The sequence below is a fragment of the Saccopteryx bilineata genome, chromosome 3 (genome assembly GCF_036850765.1).
Source record: "Saccopteryx bilineata isolate mSacBil1 chromosome 3, mSacBil1_pri_phased_curated, whole genome shotgun sequence".
Lineage (NCBI taxonomy): Eukaryota > Metazoa > Chordata > Mammalia > Chiroptera > Emballonuridae > Saccopteryx > Saccopteryx bilineata.
In genome coordinates, this window is record NC_089492.1 from 86,640,090 (window position 1) to 86,662,158 (window position 22,069).

The window sequence follows — 22,069 nt, forward strand, 5'->3', positions numbered from 1 at the left end:
CAAGAATCAGTTTGTTTTTCTTATCTGGTTCCCTTTCATTAATTTTACTTGTCTTTTAAAATTGATGTTCTTCTGCTTGCTACAAACGAGGACAGTATGGTTGCTTTTAGAAACAATCTCTTCAAATGAATTTCCATAATTACATTGGAATCTATCTTTATAGCCAGTTTTGTTGTGGGTTTCTGTTAAAATGGTTTTCTGTTTTTAAAATCAAGTATACAGAACTGTTTTCATCCCCTTTTTAAACAAAGCCACTTAAGCAAATTTATCATCTGTTTTTATTTTTCCAAAATAACATTTCTGATCCTGCACCAAGCCTGTGAAGTTAGTACTGTTTTTATAAATTGACATAAACCCCTATTATATAAATAGAATTGTTTTACTTTTAAAGGGTACAACATGGCTATCAGTACTAATTGTGTCAAGGTTATTTCAAGTAATTTATCTTGAGCTTTTGTTCGCAGTGGAAACTCATTGTGACAATATCCAGTATAAACAATTTGCTGGGGGGGGGGTCTCTTTCTCCCACTGTTTCTTGCAGCCATTATAAAGACATTATAAAAAATGTACTTTTATCTTAGAAGCTGATGAGTCAATAACTATCTTTCATATGGATGCCTAACTTACTGAGTTCACAATTTTGTTTTATTTTTATTATTTTTTTAATTATTAAGTGAGAGGCGGAGAGGCAGAGACAGACTCCTGCCTTTGCCCTGACCAGGATCTACTCTGCAAGCCCCCTACCAGGCAATGCTCTGGCTCTCTGTGCCGCTGTTCCATTGTTCGGCAACCAAGCTATTTTAGTGCCTGAGGCGAGGCCATGAAGCTATCCTCAGTGCTTAAGACCAATTTTGCTGAACTATTTGAGGAGGGAAGAGAGAGAAAGATTGAGATAGGGAAAGGGATGGAGAAGCAGGCAGTTGCTTCTCCTGTGTGCCCTAACTGGGAATTGAACCCGGGACTTTCACATGCTGGGCCTATGCTCTACCACTGAACCAACCGGCCAGGGCCACATTTTTTTAATAGAAACTGTCATTTGGTGATAACAAGGAAAAATAAAAAGGCAAAATAAAATCTCCTATTGTAATGCTCCTTATTTTGAATATTAGGAATTTAAAAAGAAAGAATTAAGCATTATTTTGTTTTTTAAAAAATGTATTGATTTTAGAGAAAGAGGAAGCAGAGAAAGAGAGGAAGCAGAGAGAGAGAGAGAAAGAGAAACATCGATTTATTGTGCTGCTTATTTATGCATTCATTGATTAGTTTTTGTACATGCCCTGACTGGACATCAAACCTGCAACCTTGGCATTTTGGGATGACCCTCTAACTAACTGAGCTACCCAGCCAGCGCTTATCCTGAGTTTTCAATAGGGGTTGTAGCTTAGGATAACCAAATAGTCCTGTTTGATGAGAGGAAGCTCTTTACAGAGAATCCCATTTGATAAATGTAGAAGAAATGACAGAATTTAAAAGTCACCCTTTTTTTTTTCCAGGCCCTAATGAAATAATTGATTCAGACGAGGATTTCCAATAGATACTAAAACCATTAGGTGAAAGGTAATGGGAACTAGATCTTCACATGCTTTGAGATGTACACTCATGGATTACTACTCACTACAGCAACGGGGAAACATCCCTTTACAATGGATGATCTGGCTGTCATTACCTTAACCAATGATCAAACCCAGTACTTGCTATAAAATTTTCTTGCCAAAAATATTTAACCTGAATCTAATTAATTACACTATTAACTCTTTCAATTCATAGGAAATACAGAGGGTAGTGGAAAAAGGAAAGAATCAGTGAATCTAAAATGCAGAACATTCTTCAAGATAACTTGCCTGATCTCTTTGAAAAGTCAATGTGATTTATGGATGTGCAGGCACACACATAAACACGTGGACACCACCTTACTGGGTACTGTTATTCTAGATTAAAAGACTTTCTAGATTAAATCTCCTGAACCCTGACTGAGTATACCCTGCTTTAAATTTTTTTTTTTAATTTTGATGATGGACAAGATATTAGATAAATTCAAAGAATGATTGCTGAATTTCTTGGATACAATAATGATACTGTGATTATGCAGGAAAATGTCTTGTTTTTTGGAGATGCGTGTTGAAGTATTTAGGGTGAACTATCACGCTGTCTCTAATTTCCTTTGAAATGTTTCAGCAAGATTGATTGATAGATTGCTAGGTAGGTAGCTGGCTAGGTGCAGCAACTAGACAAAACATTCACAGTTACTGAATAGAGATGGCGGGAATACGGCTGTTCATTTTACTATTACTTCTACTTGTCTGAATCTTTGAAACTTTTCATAATAAAGCATTTAAAAATTTCTCAGCTTCGGGTTTCTATTCCAGGTGCAGTATGTGATTCAAGGATATCACAAACGAAGAGAGTACATTGCTGCTTTCCTCAGTCACTTTGGCACGTAAGTTCTTCGCTTGAACCATATGTCAGCAATGCCCTCACTTCCTGATGACCCTAATGTGCGATGCAGTCATAATCCATTGACCTAAGAGATAAGACGCAACGCTGATCCAGAAATAGTTCCGAGAACTTTCATGAAGATTCCATTTTCAGTTGAAATTGACCCACATACAATTATTAGAAAGGCGTTGTTCAGAACCTGACAGCATGCATTTTACCTGTTTGATTCTGTTCTGGTATATGAACTGTCTTCCCTGAGGCAGCAGCGTGACCATCTCCAAGCCCAGCAGGAACAATAGTCGCCATACCTGCTAGTTAGAGAGCCCTTCACAGTGTGCACGACACTGTCACCTCCCTCAGCTCCCAGTCATCATGAGGCAACCAGGCAGGTCTTACTGAGAAAACCCCGAAAGCTTGAGAAGTGTCACGCCCCAGCGGAGGTTGCACACCTGGAAGAGATGGAGCCAGGGTGGGAGCCCCAGTTCTCAGGACCCGGGTCTCCTGATAGGACCCCACTCCTGATAATGCTGCACCGATGACGCCTACTTGGGGTCGGGGGCTGGAGAAGGCACTGCAAGGGAAAAGGGCAGCATGTCACTACAGGACAGCATGGACATCTCTTCTTGCTGCTGGCCCCTGTGGCTCCTTCCGTCATATTGCTGCTGTGCAGCTCTGTCCCCACATGTGACAGCAGAGGCCGTACCCAGCTCCTCCTCAGGGCCAGCTCAGGTGGGGGGGGGGTACCTTTTCCTCACTGGCTGCTTTGAAGATGGGTCATTCTACCCATTGGGTGGGAAGAAGCGAGGGTTTCGGTGGTCTGGTCACAGCCCACCATAGTCCAGAGAAGGTTTATAATATATGAACATAGATACCATAACACAAAATTAAAAATTTAAACAAGTAAATGAAGAAATGGAGACAAAAGGAAAGTGGGAATAGGAAAGAGAAAATGAAATGAAAACTAAGGTTAGCCATCCCCCAGTATAGGATTTTATAAGCTAGGGCATAATTATAAGCGAAAGCTCTGACTCCTCAAAACATTTTCAAGAAATTTTCTCATTATCCACAGTGGAATTTTTTATGCCTCCAAAACAGAACTGTCAATATCTAAACAGACTCTCTCATGTGAGTCTTGAATATGTAAGATATTTTTCAGCTTTATTTATGAACATGTTGAGAAAGTATTTATGATACAAACCATGGTTAATAAGTGACACCATTTATGAGTAATATGAGCTTTAGTATATGTCAGTTTTGAGTAAGACTGTGTTTAGTATATATAATTGAAAATGAGGGAGCCAGCACTAAAGATGGTACACATATCACAGGAGCTAGTGTCCCACCTCACCCCATTGTCGTACAAGAAAAACATGAAAGTTGCATTACATTTATTTCTAAATCTCATTTTTATGCACATTTTTGTATGTGTTTTATTATGCATAAAATACAGTAATACCTATGTACAACTACATTCTATACAAAGACTACTGTATTACTGTATTATACATATACATGACGAAAAGGATTCTGTGCTTGTTTTTGCTTACAAGATGCAGGAGCTAAAAAATTTAGGTATCAGTGTTGTAAAGTACTGAGTTAGCTATAAATTCAAGAAAGGCAGTATTAACTGGTGAATAAATTGTTGACTTAATGCAGAAGATCTGGATGACATACAAGCAGTCTTTGAGCAAATCACTTAGCCTTCAGTGTCTTAGCTCCTTTACCTGTACAACCAGTGCAACTATTTCTTTATTTATGAACTTGAATGTGAGGCCATCAGTATTAATGGTCTGACTGGCATGACTCAGCCAGGGAGAAGGCATCTCTAAGGACAGCAAAGACTGGCTTGTATGGATGAGAGAGAACATTAATCGTGTCCTCAGGGTGCAGTTAGTGTTGTTGCATTATGATGACGCCCCAACCCCCCCCCCCCCCCAGCACTCAGCTCTCGAAGGAAATGGGGAAGGTGAGCCTCCCAGAGTCCTGCCCAGCCCCTTCCGCAGTCGGGAGCTGTTCTCCCTGCACACAGGAGTGTGCACATCCCACCTGAACCCGGTGCCTACCCAGCTAACATTCCCACTTAGTCCTGCACCTGGTGGGGAGGACAGGGGGACACAAGAGAAAGGATTTCAACTACTTTGGAAGAAAATAATATATAACCCTAAACTTAGTAATATTGTCAGTACTTATTACTGTTTAGTGCCTCTGTGAAAGTGAGACTTACAGTCACTATACAGACAGTAGTGTCATTGCTGACCTGGTTTCTCAATTTGTCCTTTTTCTCATGACTGGTGACTAACATTCGCATAGCATTTTATGATTTATCTTATTTGTTTTTCACAACCCGGCAATGAAGTTTGGAAACATCACTATGGCTGTTTGACAGATGAGGAAACTAAGGCTCCAAAGGTTAAGTGATTTGCCCGAGATCATAATAGATAGTGAATGGCGACGCTAGAGCTTCAGCCTAGACACGGCCCTCCCCAGTCCACGTCCTTCCTGTGGTACACTCCCTTGCCGTACCTGCGTCTGAGTCAGTGACCCTGACCAACGAATAGATTCTTTACTTGGTTCTGTGTCTTTTATACCTTATATTTATGAGTTGTTTGTGTGTGTGTGTGCGTGTGTGTGTGTATGTATGTGTGTGTGTGTGTGTATGTTTTTATTTCTTAGAGGTGTCGTGGAATATGATGCAGAAGGCTTTACGAAACTCACTCTGCTGCTGATGTGGAAAGATTTTTGTTTTCTTGTGCACAGTGAGTAAACTTCTGCCACTAACATGACAGCATACATTTGAAAATGTACTAAAAACCACATTTAATAAGGAGTTGGGAGAACCTTTAGAGTCCTGACTTGGTTTCTTTCACTTTAGTATATTTACTGTGCGGTTCTGAAGAGAAATATCTTTAGACCAGTGGTTCTCAACCAGGTGTAATTTTCCCCTCAGAGGACATTTGGTAATGTCTGAAGACATTTTTTATTGTCATGATTTGGGTGGGGGGAGGCAGAGGAATTAGTTGATAGAGGTCAAGGATGTTGCTAAACATCCTACAATGCATAGGATAGGCCCCCCACTCCCCCAAAATCAAACCAAAAAACAGTCATTGTGTGCAAAATATCAGTAGTGCTGCATTTTAAAAACTCTTCCTGAGACAGATTTCTGTTTCAAAGAATCTTTCCAGTACCAGGTCTCAAAACTTTCAAGATTACTCAAAACATACTTGCTTTGGATCATTTGGTTATCATTCTAATTAAGTTAAAAGTCTACAACTTTGATAATATGTATCTTAAAGGGGAAATGCTATTATGTATTCCCAACATTACTTTCCAGTTTTATCCCACAGAGTAGGTGTATTTAAATGTTTGCTGTGTTCCGTTAATCACTCAGGTGAGAAACTCGGGTGCAGCTTTCTCTTAACAGATCATTTAGATCAGTGGCTTTCAGCCACCGGTCCAGAGACTGGTGGTGCCAGTCTGCCAAAAATTTCATGCCAGTCTGCATAAGAGTTAACCACCGTGTTCAGGACTGCGGGTGGAAAACCACTGACTTAGAGTCCCTTTTGTTTATTTCTTTGTTTTATGAGAACCAGTGACCCATGCTGCCAGCTTCAAGTTGCGAGTAACCAAGACCTTTATTCTTTATTGATTTGGTATGCAAAATGCCATCTTCAAGCTGAAGTCAAAGAAGTTTCAGCTCTTTCAAGTCAAGTTACAGAAAAGCAGTGGGTTTGGGTTGAGTTCACCTGGTAGCTAGAACTACCCTAGACCTTAATAAACTATTACAGGAAGCGGAACTTTGGCCATGTTTAGCCAAGCCAACAGATGGTGTAAAGATATTGATTTGGAGAGATTTCTCTTCCCTAGCAGATTGACCTTCTTGGTTGTGGTTTGCTTAGGCTAAAATAGTTCTAAAATAAGTTTGTCTTTCCTGATTTCGTACCAATGGATAGTAAGGGAAGAAACACTGAAACGGCCATCGTGGCAGAGGGAAGAAACCTCTACTCAAACCCTTACCCTAGCTCCATAGAGATAACTGAGGGGTGGCGATACTTGTGAGAACTTGGCTCTCCCTGCCCTGTAGGTGTTTCCCAAGGATAGCTACCTTATGCATGCTTTGTATTGAGCCCCTTCTCTATACATTGAGTCGTACATTGGGACCATCTTTTCAAATGCATCTGAAAAAGGAAAGAATATCATTTGTATAATATTAATCATGGTCACAGGTAAACATTTTTTATTGTCATGATTTGGGTGGGGGGAGGCAGAGGAATTTGGGTGGGGGAAACAGAGTTGGGGCGGTGAAGAGTTTAATCTTGGGTGTACTTCCAACTAATTAAATGACTTTGTTCAAATTACTAGGACAAGCCTCCCCTACTTTAGTGTTCTCATATGTACACGGGGACCTATTTAAGTCCAGTGGAGACATCGGCGTATAAAGCGTAACCTACAGCACAGGGCCAGGTGGGAGAGTGTGGCTGGGTCAGGGGCTCTTTGCTCCATCTTCTGTGGCCTGACTGGTACTTCCAGTCACCACTTTTGATTCTGATTTTGTGTCGCTGCTTTGGTTTTCCATTCTGAGTCGTAATTCCCTTGAGAGACCTCACTTCCTATGTGCCATATCCACGTCGCCCTACCATCCCGATGCCCGTGACCCTGTTTTAGCCTGTGAACCCAACCCCGAATCCTGACTGCATCCTTGGTTTGTCTCTCGTGACCCTGGACAGGTGCCTGGGTGATGAGTCTGCTGTGAGTCCCCTAGCTCAGCTCAGCAAGAGGGGCCTGTGCCCTGCCTCACGTGGTGGTAGCAACACTCAGAGCCCTCCCAGAGTGGCTGTGGAGAAGGACACAGAGGGAAGGACACAGAAGACACTTGTAAACATTAAATGAGACGAATGCTTCAACTAGTTTCTTTATCCCAAAGTGGCATGAAATCTCAACTCTTCCCTGAAACTTTGGTTCCTCACTATGTGTCTGCTTAAAAACAAACAAAAAACAAACAACTCATGCCAAATTATATCAGATCTAAGGGGGAAAAGGATATTCTTGGCCCTGCTCATTCTAACCTGTGTTTTTTACATGCAACTCAATGGAGGCTAGCAAGAGTGATGTCCAGGATGAGAGAACACTGACCTCTCACCTCCTGTCAGCTTTCTTCTCTGTGCCTTCAGGACCAGCTCAGTTCTTTCCCTTTGGAAGCTCGTTCCCCAGAATATGTTCTCTGTGGCACCATGTGGCCAGTATTTCTTTTTTTTTTTTTCCATTTTTCTGAAGCTGGAAACAGGGAGAGACAGTCAGACAGACTCCCGCATGCGCCCGACCGGGATCCACCTGGCACGCCCACCAGGGGCGACGGTCTGCCCACCAGGGGGCGATGCTCTGCCCATCCTGGGCGTCGCCATATTGCGACCAGAGCCACTCTAGCGCCTGAGGCAGAGGCCACAGAGCCATCCCCAGCGCCCGGGCCATCTTTGCTCCAATGGAGCCTTGGCTGCGGGAGGGGAAGAGAGAGACAGAGAGGAAAGCGCGGCAGAGGGGTGGAGAAGCAAATGGGCGCTTCTCCTGTGTGCCCTGGCCGGGAATCGAACCCGGGTCCTCCGCACGCTAGGCTGACGCTCTACCGCTGAGCCAACCGGCCAGGGCCTGGCCAGTATTTCTTACGTCTCCTCCACCTTCCTGTCTTAGCTCTTCCAAGTCAGACGTCTATGCAAAGTCAAGTCCCCAAATCCTATTTTCACTTAGTATTGATTAGCTTACTCAGAACATAGAACTCCCAGGCACTCATTGGAACAGCTACAGGGACCTTGGGATTTGTTTAATGTACTTTCACCAAAGTGTTTCCTCAGGCTGTTGGTGCCTTTCCGCCCCTGCCTGTTCGCTTCTTGTCTCTGAGCGTCACTGCCCACGTTGGGCTCTTCTGGCAGATGAGACCTCGTCACTGAGTCAGGGGACTTTGATGCTGTTTCCTGCTCCATTATTAACTCACAGCCTGTCTTTAAATAAATGCTTCCACATTTTTGCTTCTTTCTTACATCTAGGTCTTGCTGCACCAGAATGAAGCTTGGTTAGATCGTGTATTTTATGCAGTCATGCCTGTGACATTTACCTTCCTTTGGAAGCATCTGCTTGTTTGGTTACAGCACCTAAGGGACCACTTGTTCCCCGTTTTTTCCCATGAAGATGGGGGTGTGAATATGGCGTGGCAGAGACTCAGTGATAGAACATTGCAGTGGATTATTCTCAGATCTCAAGAACGTGAAAAGGAAGCAAGGGGTACAGAGAAATGGAACCTCTCCTGTGGCTGGCTCCACTACTCTGTGAGGTGGGAGACCTGGAAGGAGCCCAGATAACATCCCCGCTCCCCTCCCCCGTTCTGCCCAGGCCTGGGCAGGGGACTGCCAGGAGGGCAGGTGCTGGCAGTAACTCTGAGCATCTTGGATGCTAGGTGACAGAGGCTCTCCTCTCTGGAGACGGAAGGCTCTGACCTCAGGCTGCCAGCGAGTGCGGAAGCAGTCATGCCCTGGGGGGAAATGCACCCGTTCTGGGATCTCTCAGGAGATCTCCCACTTCCTGGCATCCTAGTGATGCCAGGAGTGGGGACTGTGGCTGTGATTATGGCCATGGGCCTTTTTTATCCACTTATTTATTTTTTCCTTTCTTCATCCATTATCCATGGATCGCAAGAGTTGGAATCACAGTAGGATCAGGGACTTGCTCTCGTCCAGAAATGGTTTTCAGGAAGGTTTCCTGGCCATCATGTTATAATTATGTATAGTGGTTATGTAGTAATTCTGTATTTGCCAAGCTGTTTTTACCTCTAGAGGTAGATATTTTCTGTAAGCTAGAGCTTTTCAGAATGCTGGGTGACAAGAGAACTGGATAGCAAGGCACAGAAACCCAGAGACACAGAACAAAAACAGCCACCGGGTAGAACACCGGCTCTTTCTCATGGGTCCCTGTCAGCTGCACTGGCACGAGGCAGCTGGCTAAGGCAACAGGGGTTCTGCTTAGAAGCACAGGCTGTTGAGATCTGTGACTTCCAAGGCAAGAGAGGGTCGGTGGCTGAATGAGAAACTGACTTTTCCTATTACCTGTAAATTCTTGGTGCCTGACCCTTTGAGTCATCCAACCTGGACCATAGGCCATGTTTCCCTGATAAAATACCTATCTGAACATTTTTTCTCTTCTCTGCTCCTAATCTAACTAATTTATCAGAGTTTATCTAGAGCCTACTCTGTGCTCAGTACTGTGCCGGGGTGCCAGGGGATAGAAGTTAATAACTCAGGCTTGATCTTAAGATACTTAGTTTGGCACAAGGGTTGGCATACTATAGCCTGTGGACCAAATCTCATCCTCAGTCTGTTCTTATGCGTCCCTCAAGCTAAGGTGGGTTTTATGCTTTTAAAGTGTTGTTAGGAAAAAAATACAAAGACAGAAACTATGTAACAGAGATGGTAACAGCTAAAATATTTTCTCTTTGATCCTTTACAAAAAAAGCTTGCCAAACCCTGGTTTAATTGTTGAGAAAAGAGATAGGATTAAAGTACAGTGGTATTTTTTAAAGCAAATATTTTGTGAGGTTGCCTATTGTAAGCAAAGGCACAAAGTGATATATGCCAGAGAGAACTTTATATGATATACACACAGAAAAGTGAGAGAGAGAGAGAGAGAGAGAGAGAGACTTTTTTTTAATGAAGTCTATTGACACACAGGTAATAAAGAAGTAAGCTAACACCTATATAGATTTCAAATGACCAATCCCATAATGGAACAAAGCAGAGTGCTATGAAAGAACGAGGCTAAGGAGGGGAGCCATTGTTAGGATGGTCAGGGAAGAGCGCCCATAAGAGGTGACGTTGCAGCTGAGACCTTAATGAGCAGCCATTTAAAGAGTCAAGGAAAGAGATTCCAGGGAATGAAGCCTGCTGTGCAAAGAGCTGCTCAAGGCAGCAGAGTTTGCGTGAGCAAGTGTGGCTGGAGTACAGTGAGCACAGAGAGAGTTGTACAAGGTTAGAAAGTCCCAGATCAGCTGGTGCCTCATGGGCCCTGTGTACCGGGATTAAGTAGTAATAAACACTTGAAAAATAACAAAAAGATGGAAATTTATTTTTTACTCATGTATAGGTAGGCAGGCTAGGGCTGGAGTGACAGATCCCAGGTTCCTTCAGGCTTTTTACTCCCCCATCCTCTGGGTGTGGCTTTCTTTCCTATAGCCCAGGAAAGCTGTTGGAGCTCCAGCCATCCCATTCACACAGTGACAGAATAGGAAAAAATAGAAGACGGGTACAAACTTTATTTATTGTCACTTCCAAAAATTGCACCACTTCCCCTTACATCTCATTGTTCCAGAACTTAGTTCATGTGGCCTCAGCATGTGAGCTAAGGCAGGCTGGGAAGTGTAGTTCTTTAGCTTGAGCAGTAAATGCCCAACTAAAAATCGAAATTCTTTGAGTGAGAGAGAATGGATATTTAATAAGCAACTACTAGTCTCTTTCAAACCAAGACAGAGAGTTTGGATTTTGTCTAGGTTAAGGTCCTGTCTGGAAACTTATGACACATCACACAGGTAACTAAGGAGAATTCAATGGAAGGACTGTGTTCAAAGGTATGGATGGGGTTAAAAAAAACCAGAAGGGATGGTTAGCAGCAGCAGTGAGTCATTACCTTCCCTAGGCCTGCATGGGCAAGAGGAGAGCATGGTTATCAGAAGCTGGAAAGAGCTATAACTGCAGCTGCTGGAAGGCCCTCTCTCCTTTCAGTTCTATTGGTTTTGTTGTTAGGTACATGTACATTTATAATTGTTATATCTTTTTGATGTATTGACCTCTTTATCATTATGGAATGTCCCTCTTTGTCTCATGATATTACTTCTCTTAAAATCAATTTCATCTGGTATTGATATACCCATCCCAGTTCTATGTTTGTTTACTTGGTAAATCTTTTTCACCCACTGCTTTCAACCTTTTTTGGAGAGGTCTTTGGGCTAAAGTGTGTCTCTTGTATATAGCATATGATTGGGTTTTGCTTTTGCAGATTTTAACGATCTTTTCTGTTTATTGGAGAGTTTAATGCATTGACATTTAATGTAATTATTGGTATAGTTAGATTTGGCTCTGCCATTTTGATATTTGTTTTCTGTTTGTCTCGTTCCATTTTTGTTTCTCTTTTATCACCTTATTTCAATTCAGACAAATGTTTTTAATGTACCACTTTAATTCTTCTGTTGATATTTTTGGCTACTTTTTTTTCTTTTAAATTTTATTTTATTTGGCCTGACCTGTGGTGGCGCAGTGGATGGAGCATTGACCTGGAAATGCTGGGATCGCTGGTTCGAAACCCTGGGCTTGCCTGGTCAAGGGCACATATGGGAGTTGATGCTTCCAGCTCCTCCCCCCCTTCTGTATCTCCTCTGTCTCTCTGAAATGAATAAAAATAAATAAATAAATAAATAATCATAAATTTCAAAAAAAAATTTTTTTATTTTATTTTTTTACAGAGACAGAGAGAGAGTCAGAGAGAGGGATTGATAGGGACAGACAGACAGGAATGGAGAGAGATGAGAAGCATCAATTATCAGTTTTTCATTGTGGCACTTTAGTTGTTAATTGATTGCTTTCTCATCATATGTGCCTTGACCATGGGGCTACAGCAGACTGAGTAACCCCTTGCTCAAGCCAGCGACCTTGGGTCCAAGCTGGTGAGCTTTTTGCTCAAACCAGATGAGTCCTTGCTCAAGCTGGTGACCTCGGAGTCTTGAACCTGGGTCCTCTGCATCCCAGTCCAATACTGTATCCACTGCGCCACCGCCAGGTCAGGCTTTAGCTACTTTTTGAGTTATTTTCTTCAGTGGTATGTTTAGAGATTGCAAAATGCATCTTTAATTTATTAACACAATCTACTTCAGATTAGTAGTGACTTAATTCTGGTAAAACAACAACTTTGTCCCTTCACCCCCTTCTTTGTGCTCTTATTATCATGTATTACGTCTACATGTTATAATGTAAACATAACAATACAACTTTTGCTATTATTACTATAAATAATTTTATATTTTCCAAGTAAATTAAAAGAATAAAAAATTCTCTCTGTATTTTGCTCTATTTCCAGTGTGTCTTTGGAATGGCTGTCTTAGAACCCAGGACTTCGGCGGCTCCGTTCCCCCATTGCACAGTTGTTGTGGTGGCCGCAGAAGGAGGTGGCAGGGTTTATTTGGTAGTGGATGATGAGTTTCTTACTCTGATTTTTTTTCTTTATTTTAAATTTCACACAGATGTCTTAATATTCTTCTTTTGGTATTTGTCTTTATCTTTTCATTCATTCATTTGTTCATTAGTTTTAGGCTTAGAATAAGTACAGAAAACAGTTATTTTGTTTTTCAAGAGAGCTCAGTTTCTGGTAAGACTCCTCCTCTCTCCCAAACTAGAGGATATTGACAACTTCAGGCTAATTCTTCTGGTCATTTAAATAATTCTTTTCTTATAGGCCCATAATAAAGGCTAATAAAATTAGGATGGCTTTTGAAATTCTAAGTAAAAATCAGAAGCTTCTGTTTATTGCTCCAAATGTTCCCGCCAAGCTCTGTTTTGTCAGGCTCTGTGATTGCCAGTATAACCACGGGAATTATTTGCATTGATGTACCACTGTCGCCTCCCCACTCAAAGGCAAAGCTACATAGTAGTTACTGCTCAGTTCCTGAGCCAAGCGGACCACAGAAACAATGACAGATATGGTAGTTAGCAGCAACACACAGGATGGCTGCTAGATAATCCAGGAGAACCAAAACTATGAGGTTTCTCAAAACTTGCATACTTTTGGGATACAAATCGTATGTTTATATCAATAGATTTGAAGCACAGGTCAGTGTCAGTAAAGTGACTAAAATTAGAAACCATAATGTTACATATTAGAATTTATTTCAAACCAAATCCGTAAAAAGTGTAATATTATTTTAGAATTAATGTGTTTGCCTCAGATTAGGCATATATAAAGATTTGTGGTTTAATTGTGTTTTTTCTAGTAGTAATAATAGCTATCAAAGCAGTCAGAAGTAAAATTGATTATGAACAAAAAGTGAAACCATCTGGTTCTCTGTAATTGTTCAAAACGATAAGAGGATATGGAAAAAGATAAAAGAAAATTTACTTTCTAAATGCCTTTTGCTTTGATTATGAGACCTATTGGGTCCTTTAGATGCTTGAACATTCTGGTTAATTTTTATCCTGGACTTCCTTGGAAGTGGTTAGCTCTGCTAGGCAAAGCGATGTTTGTCTTTGATCACACACACACAAGCAGACCATGTGCTCCGTTCACAGGGCGGGTAACTCCAGTCCTTCAGTGACCACTGCCACTGTTTTGATTCAGATGGAAACTTGCGTTTTGTCTTTATAGTTTATTTCCAGAAATCATTTTTAGTTGTTTCTGGTACTGATTTGAGAATTTATTTCATTAATCTTTATTGGAAATATTCTCTTCATTCTAATACCTTGGGTTTGTGTGACATCTTTTTAATGACCTGATAGGACTTCTTGTGATGACTTCCATCTGTACCTTTTATCTATGTTGTATGATTCTTGCAGCTGTAATTATAAAGTAATTGCTAAAGTGAGTTTATCCGATCAAAGAAAGTCGTGAAAATGCAGTGATTTTAACTTAAAAGTTTATGCAGCTGCTTTGAAATCAATAAATTGCAAACCAGCAAGGCATCTAACGCAATGAAAGAAAGTAACTCTTATAAAGAAGTGGTATATATATTTGCTTTTTAAAAAAGTGACTACTTGTTATTATATAGAAGATGATTTGGAATGGGAACCAGGAAACCTAAAAAGATGATTACCCTGAACTAGAGCAGCCATACTAGGAATGGAGGGAAGAAAATGTTTCAAGGAATATTTTGGAAGCAAAGCCAGCAGAATTGAGTGATTAATCACAAGAAGGTGAAGGACTAAGAAGAATTTAGGATGATTCACATGTTTCTTATTTTGGCATCTAGGTAGCTGATGATGCCAGCATTTGAAGCAGGAATTATATTATGAGGAGCAGATGTAGAAACATTGCACCCAGTTTGGGATATGTTGGGTTTTATGTAAGGCACTGGATGTCCAATGGTGAAAAATGAATGTGTGAACATTCACATAAAACAAATGTAAGGTGGAGACTCTCAGCAGCTTAACCTGGAGTTCATTCCAAACTAGAAACCCCTGGTCATCCCCTGTTTGGATGATTCACAACAATTTGGCCTAACTAAACAAAACCTTAGCGAAAGGATTTAGTCATACTTCCCACTGTATAGGATCTAGTTTGGAACTTGAAACTTTGTTGATAATGTTTCTCCCAGTGAAGTGGTTCAAACTCTTGAGATGGCCTGGCCGAGTCTTTGAGGAGTGACTTCTGGACTGAGAATGACCCTTGGCTAAATTTAAACCCTTGCCTTCAGGCAGCTAAGGGCGAAGGAAATCAAAACAATTCATCACATAAAAGAACAAATCCTATATGATTCCACTTATATGAGGTCCCTAGAGTAGTCAAATTCATAGAGACAAAGTAGAATGGAGGTTCCCAGGGAGTGGGGAGGCAGGGACTAGGGAATTGTTAATAGGTAGCTTCAATTTGGGATGCTGAAGAATTGTTCTGGAAAGGGATGGTGATGGATATGCTTAATGCCACTTAAAATGGTCCTATGTTTTGCATATTTTACCCTAACTTTGGAAATGAACAAATTAAAAATATAGTCATTAGTAAGCAGTTATTTTATTGGCAACCTTTGTTCAGTCTCGGTCACACTGGTATTTTTTCTCTAACCTATTTTCAATCAAAGGTCACTGAGATAAGTGACTTTTAGTGATGATAATAATAGTAATATCATTGTTTTATATAAATAATGTCATTTATTGAGTGCTCACTATGTGCAAAGTACTGTGTTAAGTACTTTACACTCATAATTTCGTATCATTCTCTCAGAAGTCCTATAGCTGGCTGGCTCCTTACCCCGCTTTACATTTGCGGAAACTAGAGTACTTAGCAGTAGAGTAATTGCCAGAAGTCCCACAGCTAGTAGTTAAAGGAAAGAGCGTTTGAACTAAGATGCTTTGATTCCAGAACTCTTACTCCCAGCAGTTCACCAGTCCATGTGCCAGGCACACCACTGGGGTGGGGGTAGGGTACAGGCAGGCTTCTTGTCACTTCCGTGCCTGGCGGAGCTGGACCTCATGGTCAGTAGTGTCTGCTAACTTTGCATGTTTTTTCCCAATTGCCATAAAATCACACCATTTTTTCTGAGTCCACGCCATGATTTGAAAGAGGCAGAGGAGCGCAGTACAACACTATATTGTCTCTTCTGACAATAACAATTAGAAGACCCTAGGTATGTATATGGTCAGGAGAATCCCAGCCCTGGTACACATGGTGGGTAAGGGTCCTAATTCCTAGTTCCTTTCTGCAAATGAGGTACTACAGGATTCCCCAGTGTTACTTCTGATGGCCCCAACTGTGACTCTGTTTCTTTGTACTGTGAGTCTTTTGAACTCTCCCTAGTGTTGAAAAGGTGGATTAAGGATTCCCTGTCTCCAGGGAAACCATAGTACCCTCCACTGATCAGCAAATTTTGCATGCAGGTGATTGCAAAAAGGACTGTCGGTGTGATTGAGGCCAGGGAACTAGTGATTACATTCACATTTTAAATACCAGCCACCCAGCAATCTCTGACCAAAACCATTGTCTCCACTCAGTCTGTTTCCCAATAAAGATACACATTTAGTTTCATGTATTTTCCCATAGTCTTTCAAATTAGGCATGGAGTCTTATTTAGCTTCAGAGGCCAAACATTTGTAGAGCTGGGGTTTACCTTTTTATGTACTTTCAGGTCACCTCTGAATTTAACTCCATGAACATTTAAGCATGTCCTTTGTGTAGGCACCATTCTGAATGCTGAAGATACAGGGCTGAATGGGACATGTTCCTTTTCCAAAGAAACTCGCAGTATATGTGTATTATACTCAGATTCCCTGAGGCTTTTACCAGTGAATGCTGTCTTTTTTTTTTTAATCCTTTTGGCTTATGCTAATATTTCTTATTTTTTATTTGGCTGTAGCTTGGAAACCTCATATAAATTGTAAACTGCCTCCTGTATCAGACAAATTAAAAGAATTTCAAAGTTTATCCTTACGCAGTTGTTTGATTGAGACCTCAGAAATGAATTGTGGTCTTGAGAAAGCATCTCCAAATGGCATCGCTTTTGTTCTATGGTGGGAGAATGGAATGGGCCGAAACCCGTCGTTCACACTGTCCCGCCACAGTCAGTCGGTGAGAAAGCAGGAGCCATGTCATGGGACAGTGCCTGAACACTGTGTATACAGGAAGATGAAAACATGTTTAGTTGGGCTCTAACCAAGAGGACAGATTAATTTAAAAGGCCCAAACTTCTGGGAGGTGAACAGCCCAAGACTGCAGGCTCAGTGGACTCCACAGTGGGTAAACAGAAAGAGACTATACACTCTCATGTTCAAAGACAGTTTACTCCAACATCAAGCATTGTTTTCTCTATTCCAGAGATCATGGGGCTACAGAAAACCGACAACAATCAGAATCGCTTCTTGATTTCAGCTTTTCAAGTTCGATTCGTTTAACAACTAGAAAGTCTTTGAAGCTACCCTAAGAGCATTCCTTTTTTAAGCTCCCTCTAACCCAGAAAGATACTAACTGGCGGTTTAATACAGAAGTGGAAGTAAAGACCTCAGCTTCTACTTCTGATCTCAGTTTGTCCTGTCGAGTGAGTTAGGTCAGTCTCAGTTTTCCCATATAAGGTAATGATATATCTATAAATGTTCTTAAACAAAGTAAACTAAGGGACAGAAAATTGAAAAGCAGGGGTAGCTGCTACAGACCCCCCACCCCCATGACTCTGGTTATTTCCAACTTGGAGGGAACAAGAAGGAGGTAGGGCTTGGCCAAAATTCTCCAGCATTTGCGGGTTTGTTCTTTCACACACGCACACACACGCACACCCTCAGTGATAACACTCAGCTTACTGCTACTGGAACCAAGGCTTTGAGGAAAACAAAGAGTACTATCCCTCCCCTACACGAAAAAATATATAGGGACCCTCCCTAAGAATGTTCCTTTAATATGTTTTTATTTTATTGTTTGACTAGGCAATACATTCATCTAGTTAAAAAAATACACACTGTGAAAAAGTCTCACGCTCAGCTCTGCTCTGTCTACCCTATTCTTCTTCCTGTCACTTTTATTAGTTGTTTAAATTCAGCAGCAGTTTCTTTATGTGTTTAAACTTAATACAAGTGTATATTCCTAATGTTCTAATTTATTACTTGAAAAGTAGCATATTACACACCCCGACAGTACCTGGAGCAGGTATTTCTGATGTCTTGTTACCGCAGACGTGCAGTTCCCCCCCCCCTCCATGATCTTGGTTACTGAGTCAGCACCGAGGCTCAGCCCCTGCAGCTCTCCAGCTCTTAGTAACTTAGGTGGGATTTATATCATGCTTTTGTCATTCCCAAGTTGTTATTAGAAATGTTTCTTCAATATCCTGTATCAGACTTTCCAGTATTTCAAAGTACTTTCCCACGTACCATCCCATTTAATTTGAATCTCCAAGACTCCCATGAAGGCGGAGGGCAGGTATTGCCCTTGTTTTTACAGTGAGGAAATCAAGGGAAAAGGGTTTGCATTGGGCCACACATCTGGGTCTAAGGACTGTCCTCTGTACCTGATGCCCCTTTACTTTTGTTTTCCAGAAACAGAGAAACCGCCTTTTTACTTTTGTTAATATTTCTCCGTATTTACCATACAGTCTTTCAAAGTTTTTAAAACCTTTTTATTTGGAGATCATTGTAGATTCACATGTAAGAGTAAACGATAATGGCGAGAGATCCTGTATACTCTTTACCGACTTTCCTCCCTCCAGTGGTGACCGTGAACTCTAGTACAGTGTCAACAACACAGTATTAACGTTGACACATTGCTGTAACAAGCAACCCGACCTCGGGAGCTCACACAACAAAGGTTTGTCTTGTGGTATCCATCGTAGTGGTCATTAGTCGGGGGAGTCTCTACTTCATGCAGGCCTTCTAGGACCTGGCTGCTTCTGTCTCCACCACCCCCATGGGCTCAGCAGCCTCCCCTACACCTTCTGCCCCGGCCAGCAGGTAGGGGGGAGAGGGCCAGGTAAGGGCCAGGTCTAGAAGTCACATTTATTCCTCCCATCCATAGTCCGTGGGTCAGAGTACAGTCGTTTGGCTCCACCTCACTGCAGGGAAGCTGAGAAATGGGTTTGGCTATTCCCAGGGGCAAAACACCTGAGGGACACATAACACTAGTCACAGTAGTGTTGTTAGTTGTGGTTAAAAACTAGAGAAAAAAATCCAAATCCTTACTGATGAAGGAATGGATAAAGTGTTAAACTCTCCTCATGAAATATTATACAATTGTGAAAATGACAAAAATATATCTAAAAATAATAAAGATGAAATCTTAAAAAAAAACCTAATGTTGATTAGAAAAAGCAAATCACAGGAGAATTTTTATATAAAAAGTTTAAAAGCAAACAGAACAAGGCAATATATTATTTAGGGATTCAGAAACAGGTATTAAAACCATGTTTTTTAAAAAAACAAATGATAGCCTGACCAGGCGGTGGCACAGTAGATAGAGTGTCAACCTGGGACACTGAGGTCCCAGGTTCAAAACCCTGAGTATAAGCCCGGGCTCATCCAGCTTAAGCATGAGGTTACCAGCTTGTACACGGGGTCACCAGCTTGAGTGTGGAATCATAGACATGACCCCATGGTCGCTGGCTTGAGCCCAAAGTCTGTGGCTCGAGCAAGGGGTTACTTGGTCTGCTCAAGGCCCGCGGTCAAGGCACATATGAGAAGCAGTCAGTGAACAAATACAGTGATGCAGCTATGAATTAATGCTTCTCATCTCTCTTTCCTCCCTCTCTCCCTTCATCTCTCTCTCTCTCTCACTGTCTTTTACTATATAAATAAATAAATAATAAAAACTGGAATTGCCATTTGAGAAGACTGATTCTCTCTGCGGAGAGAAGAGGAAGACTGAGTAGAGAGAGGGAGCACATAGGTGGCTTCAGCCTGGGGTGACATCTGTTCTGAGAGGGAGTGTACATTCATGCATGTTCTGGTTTTTCATCAAGTTAAAGAACTTTTTTTTTTATTTACAGAGACAGAATCAGAGAGAGGGACAGATAAGGACAGATAGACAGGAACGGAGAGAGATGAGAAGCATCAATCATTAGTTTTTGTTGCGACACCTTAGTTGTTCATTGATTGCTTTCTCATATGTGCCTTGACCGCGGGCCTTCAGCAGACCAAGTAACCCCTTGCTCGAGCCAGCGACCTTGGGTCCAAGCTGGTGAGCTTTGCTCAAACCAGATGAGCCCGCGCTCAAGCTGGCGACGTTGGGGTCTCAAACCTGGGTCCTCTGCATCCCAGTCCGACACTCTATCCACTGCGCCACCACCTGCTCAGGCTCAAGTTAAAGAACTTAAGTGTGTGTTACAAGTATTCTTCTTTTTAAAATTAATTTTAATTTTATTGATTCTAAAGAGAAAGGAAGAGGGAGAGAGAGAGAGAGAAAGAGAGAGAAACATCAATTTGTTGTTCCACTTATTTATGCATTTATTGGTTGATTCTTGTATATGCTCTGGGATCGAACCGACAACCTTGGTGTATTGGGACAACACTCTAATCAACTGAGCTAACTGGCCAGGATCAAGTATTCTTTGATCTGTATCAAACTTTGCATAGTAATTTTTAAAAGAATATACTGGAATACTATAATTAGTAATAGTAAAAATAAATCTTTATTAGTTATAAAAATGTGACAAGGAACTAACCCAGCACTCAAAAAGGTGACTCATTAATTGGTGTTACCAGTGCTGTGAAAGTGACCCACTTTGGGGCTGGGTCTCTGTAAGGTCACAGATATTGCTGGCTCCCATTGTTTGGATCTGCCCCAGTGCCCTGGTCAGAATCCTCTCTGGTTCTCTGCACTTTTCCTAAATTTCCTCTGCATTTCCATTAACTCAGTTGGTTACCCTCATCCAGTGACTTAGTCATCTTCATACTTTTAGGGAGTAGTGCTTGAAGTCTACTGGGGAATTATTCCCAGCAGAAAAACCCTGCAAAGTTATATTGTGACATTTGCCAATGAAAGGCAAGTTTTATATATCTAAATTTACTAAATACTGTCCCTTTAAAAGTATCTCATACCTAGAAAGATGGAACCACATCCAACATTTCAGCAAACAAAAGCTGAGGCTTGTAACAAACAGGAGCAATTACTGTTTAGTTATCACCATGAGTACGTGCTCAACTTCCAGGGCAACCAAATTACTTCATAAACAAGTCAAATCTTCTTGATCTTAAAGTGAAAGACCTAAAGGAAGCTCCATGGTAATGGTTGGCAACTGAGCTCCATCTCTTATCTGGCTGCCGGCAAACTGTAAATATTCAATCCAGAGCAGTCCTCTGGGATGTCATTTTCTCCTTCTCTCCCCTCCCCCTTCTCTTGATCCCAAGTCTGAGCCCTGGCAGTCTCCACCCTGTGTAGGGCATTCTGTGCTCTCCGCACCCGGAATGAGTCAGCATGTGGCTACATCCCCGCATTTCCAGGAAAATGGACTAAAGTTATCAAAAAACCCAATCTGTCCAACCAAAGATAAAAATCAAGGCATTTTATAGCTACCCAGCCTGTCAATTCAGCAGCCTCACTCTGGAACGTGCAGGGTAGCTCCTTTGGGAAATACCTAGCTGGGGAGTGACTTTGGTCTCCTGGGCAGAATGTTCATTTCTCAGACAGCAAACCCTTTGTAAAAGGGAAACAGACTTCGTCAAAACTGGGTGGTGAGGAGATAAAGGCGGCCACTCCTGTTTGAATGTTTGTCATTTTGGTGGGGATTTTGTTTAACAAGGTTTCTATCTTATCTGTCTTCTTTTAGATTTATGGCTCCAGAGCCCATAAAAGAGAGGCCACAGATGTGAACATGGTTCGTGGAAAGATTAAAAACAAACCCATGCTGTTCAATAGGAATAATCTTTAGCGATTTGGGAGTTTGTTCTTGTCTTTTTTCGCCATGAAGATTACATCAGAGGCTCTAACAGTACTTGACTATAGTCCTTAGCAGTACTTGGCCAGTTATGAAAATGGTGGAAGGAATGTGGCCTTGGTATTATTTATGGCATAGGTGCTATTTTCTATTACTCTTCCCTGGAAAACAGGGTTTGGTCCATTATTATAATTCAGTTAAAAATTGTTTATTGAACCCCTGTTCTAGGCCAGGCACTGACTGTATCAGATACATGAATAAGTTATGGTCCCTCCTTTATGGAACTTAAAATTAGAAAATCATCACAGCCTACTATTCCAAAAAATAATATTACCATTCTTTCTTAAGAAAGGGCCAGGTCTATGGAAAAGCTTTCTCTGTGGTGGTGTCGGGCACCTACAGCCCCACTTTGTGAGGTTTGGCCACTGCTGCTGTTGGTCATATGTTTGGTTATACCTAAACCAGACACTGCCTTCATCTTCTCACACCTGGACCAAGAGCCAGTCTGCTGTTCACCCAGATGGCAGGTCATCCCTGTCTGTTGATATCTTCTGC

At 41.6% G+C, this 22,069-nt stretch overlaps 1 protein-coding gene across 2 annotated transcripts in view; it reads left to right on the forward strand.

Moving 5' to 3' along the window:
* Positions 1–22,069, forward strand: part of BABAM2 (BRISC and BRCA1 A complex member 2) — a 406,860-nt gene that overhangs the window by 321,497 nt on the left and 63,294 nt on the right. For both annotated transcript variants that reach the window (XM_066266796.1, XM_066266797.1), the window contains exons 9-10: positions 2,367–2,437; positions 5,110–5,192. In XM_066266796.1, coding sequence (XP_066122893.1) covers positions 2,367–2,437; positions 5,110–5,192 — 154 coding nt within the window. The remainder of the gene's footprint in view (positions 1–2,366; positions 2,438–5,109; positions 5,193–22,069) is intronic.